We start from the raw sequence: 6317 nt of genomic DNA, 5'->3' as shown, positions 1-6317 counted from the left end.
GGAATGTGCCGGGTTTAGTGGGCGGGCGAAGATAGTTTGTAATAGTTTGATTTCGGATATTTTGTTCAAAGCGGGTTTGTAACCGGATCTGATTGCCCGATTTATCGGATTGATTAAATATAATATATAATATTAAAAAAAAAAGAAAAAAAAGAAAAAAAGGAAAACTTAAGAAAACAGAAAAAGGAAATAAGAGTAACCGCTCACCCTCGCGATTACAAGAACCGGATAGAAGTGAGTGCCGACTCAAATATATCATCTTCTCTTATAAATAAGTGCCCACACCCTACCTATGAACAACCATCACTGATTCTATTTCTTGCGCGTTACTCAAAGCAAAAACAGAGTTCGGTAGAAGCATAACCCTAAGGGAAGAAGAAGAAGATGTCTAGAGACGACAGAGAAGTTGTTGAGGAATTTTCGTCACTGGAGTTTGTGGCTTTTCTAGGCCAAGGTGGCTTTGGTTCCGTTACCCTCATGAGAGATTCCAAATCCAGATTACATGCAGAGAAGTCATCTCCCGTCTATTACATCAAGAATCTCGAGAAAGAGCATAGGATAATGCTTCGTTTTCGTAACCATCCACGCATAGTCGAAACCACAAGCCCTAGTCTTCACATAGACATCAATCTCCAACGTTGTTGCATCTACATGGAGTTTGCCTCCAAAGGTACTCTCCACAACATGATCTCCAGCTTCCATGGCCGACCAATGCCTGAGGTTATGGTCGGACGAGCCGTTCTTATGATCTTACAAGGTCTCGAAGCTCTTCACTCCAACGGCTACGTTCATTGTGATCTCAAGCCAGCCAACGTTCTCATCTTCCCTTCCAAGAATTTTGGACAGCCGTGGGATCTCAAACTTGGTGATTTCGGTTTATCCAAGGAACCTAGTTCGGACCCTAGGTCCTTCTCTGGTGGTACGAAGCCGTATATGCCTCCTGAAGCTGTTAGAACCAATGGAGTGGTGATGATCGGACCGGCTGTTGATGTGTGGTCTCTAGGATGTGTTGATCTTGAGATGTTTGGTGGCCGTCCACAGAAGATGGGAGATATTTACGCATGGAGACTTCCCAAACTTGTGTCTCCCGTGGCCAGCGATTTCTTGAAACGGTGCATGGAGTTGCATCCCTCGCTCAGAGCTACTACAGCGGATCTACTGAAACATCCTTTTGTTGCGCCAGAAAGAGTCATGAGGAGTGTCATTCCACCACGCCCAGACCAGATGCTTCGCTACTGTCCTCCTGCCTTAAGGTGTCCTCCACCTGCCATGAGGAACAATGTACCGAGGATGATGACGATGGCTACAAGACCTGGAGATTTTATCGGTTGCTAAGAGTTATGTTTAGGTTTCTGCTGAGTCTGTTTCTTGATTGTTGCAGTGTATTGTAATATCTTTGTCTTTTTTATCAGATTTGTTTTATTCTTTGCCGAGTGATTTTACTTGCATGTTACTCGTATATTGTAGAACTAGTCAAACAAACATCATCACACTTTCAACTAGATGTCTCTCAGAATAAGTGAAGATTATGATCAAAATTCCATACGCATAGTTTGGGATTTGAATCCATGATTATTACACAACACGAGTATATAAGGTTGTTGCATACTAGAGAGTAAAGATTAAAGAAGCAGAGTAAAACACAAAATAAAAAGAATCTAACTACTAAGTTCTATCTGACATTAACCAGAAGAAGCTGATTATGAGAGTACAGATCTCTTTTGTTGGAAGATAACATTCTCTACTTGTTACGCTTTGCAGCACGTCTTCCATGACCCTTCTTTGGTGGTCCTTTGTCACGACGCTTCAACATCTCAAGCTTCGATAAGCGCCTACAATAACACACAAGGTCTCAAAGTTTAAAGGCAAGGGTCATTGAAATGTATAGACAGAGTAAGATCCTCAAAACTGTCCTCCTCAAAATGAGAGATAACCAGTTTCGACGTCCTATAAAGCTACTTTGTTGCATTTCACTGCAGAAACTCAATAGTTTCAAAATCGTGTTTCGTCCTCATGCCCTGAAGACTAAAATTAATCTCCGAAATCAATAACAGAAGATGAACATGAACAAACACAAGCAAAGAACCAACAAAGATAGAACATTATTATAAATTCTAGATCACCCTAAGTTTGCCTAAGCTCAAACCAAGCTCCTAGACCAATCCAGAATGCTCAACCCTTCTCCCTAAATTTCCTCTCTCTAGTTAACCGACTCAATCACCGTGGTAATTACAATGCTCATACACTAGAAATTATGTATACACACTTTGCAACTGAAGTATAACTTATGAAAAACATGTTAATATAGGCATTGCTTCGGTCCACTCAAATCGAATCTAGAGAAAGTAAAACAAGAAAACAAGAAGGTTTGGGAGAAAAGTACTCTTTTTCTTCTCTAGCCAAGACATTGGGATCCTCATTCTTGATGTCGTAGGGATACCATTCAGCAACCTTATCACCAAAAAGCTTCTCCTTAAGATCTCTGTCCCGTTGGGTTAAGCATGTGTCCGAAAATCCTTGCTCTAGCTTCGGTCACACCAATAGTGACTGCTGAAGTTACAAGGCTTTTCAAGCTGCCACTAGCCATCTTCCTTCAAACACACAAATGAAACATGATAAATCAATTTGCAGAATTACTCATCGCATGCTGATCAATTTAACAAAAAAAGACAGAAAACATTTCAGTCACAAGATTCAAGAGATAATAATTTTTTAAGCCAAAATGGTAGAAGCCTCCTTGCAAAGGTACAAAATTGATGAACAAATACAGTAGCTGATTAGGGTTTCTATGTCACTGCAATCAACTCTAAGCAACGATTCTTATAACTAGCCAACTAGTCCAGTCTCTAAAGACAGAAACTTAAGATTCTAAACGTAAAACATCAGCATTAGATCCAGACGAATCTGAGTGTCCGCAAAAAGTTCGAGGATGACATTGGTACTAGAAACGCAGTTAGATAAAAGAATGGGGCATTTCGTCGAACACGTTCCCTGCTCGAGTAAAACAATTTGGAAAATTCAGGATCTCCCGCTTACTAAACGGGTGCTCTAACCAACCCAGCTATGAAAGCTTTGTTGTAAATTGTTTTACTACTAAACATATTAAATAGCTTATAAACAGGTTTTAACCATTGATACTTTTTAGTACCACCTTACCTTGGTGGTTTTAGTTACGACTTACGAAGATACTACAATTCAAAAAGGAAATAATATCATCAATTATGTCAGTTATATACTCTCTCCTTTTTTTATGGTAATAAAAAGGATAGTCTCACTTTTTATTGGAAACCCAACCAATGCAATAATTCCTCCCAACTTGAACTAAATAGTGATAAAGTGCTACAGAAGGGGTGATTGGTTATGGTTATAAATGATTTAGAAAACCAAAATTTAGTTGAGTCATATATGTCAACTAATCAAGTTTTAATTTCTTTAAAAAACCTACAGCAAATAAGATATCTAGAAAATTAAAAATGGCTATGAAAACTTTATTTCCAGAACTTTAAAAAACTACAGCAATGAAAGTTACACCAAAGATTTGAATGGTAACCAAGGGAATGAAGAGAAACACTACATTCGTTAGCGTTCCTTAAAAAGATTACCTTTCATGAGGAATATTTTTTTCTCTTCATTCCTTCTTATTCCTTTTTTTAGAGAATTATAATGCAAATTTGTTCCTTGTTAATTTTGATAAGGAACTCTCATTCCTCATCATTTCCAAAAATTTATTCTTATTTATTCTTTTCTTATTATTTTCTAATGTTTTTTTATAGTTACCAGTCACACTCCAAATAATTTTACAAATTAAATTCTACAGCAAAAAAATATAAAACTATAGCATTTACCAATCATCTCCTAAAAAGTTAGAAATCACTTACCAATAACCGTAGGGTTACGAACGAGCCCAAAGAAGTGAAACATTTGAATTTGACCTCATTTACATAAGGGTCCCTAATATTAAAAAAAAATATGTTTTATATATTAATTTATAAAAAATTCAATGTTTTCAACATAATATATAGAAAATATGGAAAATATATATACTAATTATAGGTATATAATTTTTTTATCTTCTCATTTTTGTTTTTAGATAATTTTGTCTTATTTGTATATTTTAGATACAATTTTAACATATAGTTTGCGTTTACTACTTAGAAAAAAAAATTGATTGGGTCCTCGAAAATACCAGACATGGCTTTGACTAGACCAACAACTCATTGGTTTATGTACTCTTTTCATTATATATGATTTTGGGATAAATCACTAAGGGTGGGCAAAAAAACCGAACCAAACCGAACCGACCGAACCGAAACTGATTCGAACCAAACCAAAGTCCATTTCAAATCATTCGGTTGAAGATTTTTCCAACCCGAACGGTTCAGTTCAGTTCAGTTTAAACCGAACCGAACCGATAAACCGAAGTGTTTTTATAGTTATTTAAATTAAATATATTAGTAATATCAAGATATTAAAATCCTAAGATTAAGCCCACGTAATTTCCTTTTGCACGAAAGAAATCCTAATATAATTTGATTTCCATAACACTTCGTCTAACTTTTGTAATATTCGTCATCAAACCCACATAATTTCCATGTTAATTTTTTTTCAATAGCGCATACTTTTAAACCCTAAAATTAAAACCTAAACCAAGTCTAATTAAAAACAAAAGTTCTTCGTAGCGTCTCTTTTCTGCGTCTCCTATTCTCCTTCCTGCCTATTTTTCCTTTTGGTGGTGTCAATTCTAATAACTTCAGGTGAGATTTTTAATATCAAGTTCTAAGAATTTGTTACATATATTTATACAACTGAAAAGTGAAAACATCAAACTATTCTTTTAGCTTATGTATTACATATATTTATTATGATCAAAGCGATTATTTCATGACAACCATACATTTATGTATTAAAACATGATTTCTTGTACAATAAATAAACTAAGAGAAATTCGATTAAACCGAACCGAACCGAAATACAAACCGAATCGAATACAAACCAAACCGAATATAAACCGAACCGAACATAACCGAACCGAAATCGATCCAAACCAAACTAACTATGGTTTACTTCAGCTGGAAAAATTCTAGAACCGAACTAACCAAACCGAACCGAACTCGAACTGAACCGATAAAATAACCGAAGTGCCCACCCCTATAAATCACAACAAATAAATAAAAGTTCATTTTTTCTTAAAATTACTTTTGAAAATATAAATTAAAATAATCTACTAATTATAAAAGAAGATGTATAATCTAATTGGTGAAACTGTTTTCGATAAAGTTAAAGTTAATATATTTATGTCAAAACATCTATATTTTAAAACGAAAAGAAAACTTTTAAATTAGCATCTATTATGAAAGAAGAGAGTAATTCATTTCTACCAGAAAATTGGGTTTGATGATGCTTACTATGAGTTTAAATCCCAAAACAACATATTGTATAGTTGACAATTCGCTAAAGCGTATGAAGTAGTATATTATGTTTCTTAGAAATATATTTTCGTGTGTTTCATTCATAGATATCATAAGAATATATTCAAAATTCATTATAATGATATCATTTTTATTAGATACTTTTATAATTTAAACTAATAATATTGTAATTAAGTATAATTAATTATAATTTTAAATGTACTATTAACTTATAAAATTACATAGAATGCAAAACATATATTTTTATGAAACAAATTTTTATTTTAAATTTTTTATCTTTTAGAAATGGAGAGAAAACAAAAGTAAAGCTTTAGTTTTTGTAATATAGTAGTATAGTTTAGAGTTAAAATTTAATTTTCTTATTTTAGGCGTTTAGTTACATGGTTGGTCATGTGTATGTCAATTAATATTCTCGAAAATCGTTACCTTCTCAAACATGCAACTTGTGTGTAATTAACCAAATTTTTTTTACAACGATAGGTTATCTTACAATTAGAGGTAAACGTTGAAGAACAATTTAGAACCATATCATATAAAAGTAGTCGAACGCCCAATGCTATGAGAGGGAATGATTTACCTATATTGTCTTATTTATGTGTAAGGGCCAAAACAAGAAGAAGATGACATTGTTAGACGAAATGTATGTCTAGAAATAAAAGCAATCGGATTAGATTAAGAGAGGTCTAACCACATGCTAAAAGACAATTAACCATGCAAATTGAGAGTAATCATACCTCAGGAATAAACTCCTCATATAAGAACAACAAATTGACTAAGCAAAAGGATAGTTTTATCCAATGAGATAAGGGTTTCACACTTTATCATTCCATGAAAAAAAAAACAAAATGAATATGACATTTCAACCTTTTCAAACCATATACTGATTCT

At 33.9% G+C, this 6317-nt stretch overlaps 1 protein-coding gene and 1 non-coding gene across 2 annotated transcripts; one reads left to right on the top strand and one right to left on the bottom strand.

The window, feature by feature from the left end:
* The first annotated feature begins 384 nt into the window (after window positions 1–384).
* On the top strand, window positions 385–1335 carry LOC106453880 (mitogen-activated protein kinase kinase kinase 20). The gene has a single exon (XM_013896078.2). It carries the CDS (start codon window positions 385–387, stop codon window positions 1333–1335), a length of 951 nt encoding a protein of 316 aa, XP_013751532.2.
* Window positions 1336–1500: 165 nt separating this feature from the next.
* On the bottom strand, window positions 1501–3326 carry LOC106453878. Its single transcript, XR_007319984.1, has 2 exons — window positions 2384–3326; window positions 1501–1832 (listed from the first exon to the last, which is right to left on the bottom strand). It is a non-coding gene; the product is annotated as an uncharacterized LOC106453878 (transcript).
* Window positions 3327–6317: the final 2991 nt, after the last annotated feature.

Source organism: Brassica napus, chromosome C2, assembly GCF_020379485.1.
Source record: "Brassica napus cultivar Da-Ae chromosome C2, Da-Ae, whole genome shotgun sequence".
Classification (NCBI taxonomy): domain Eukaryota; kingdom Viridiplantae; phylum Streptophyta; class Magnoliopsida; order Brassicales; family Brassicaceae; genus Brassica; species Brassica napus.
Note: the sequence above shows the minus strand (reverse complement) of the source record. Positions and strands in the feature narration are given on the sequence as shown.

Coding starts and splice junctions, on each gene's coding strand:
- LOC106453880 (XM_013896078.2), top strand. CDS start 385: ATGTCTAGAGACGACAGAGAAGTTGTTGAGGAATTTTCGTCACTGGAG.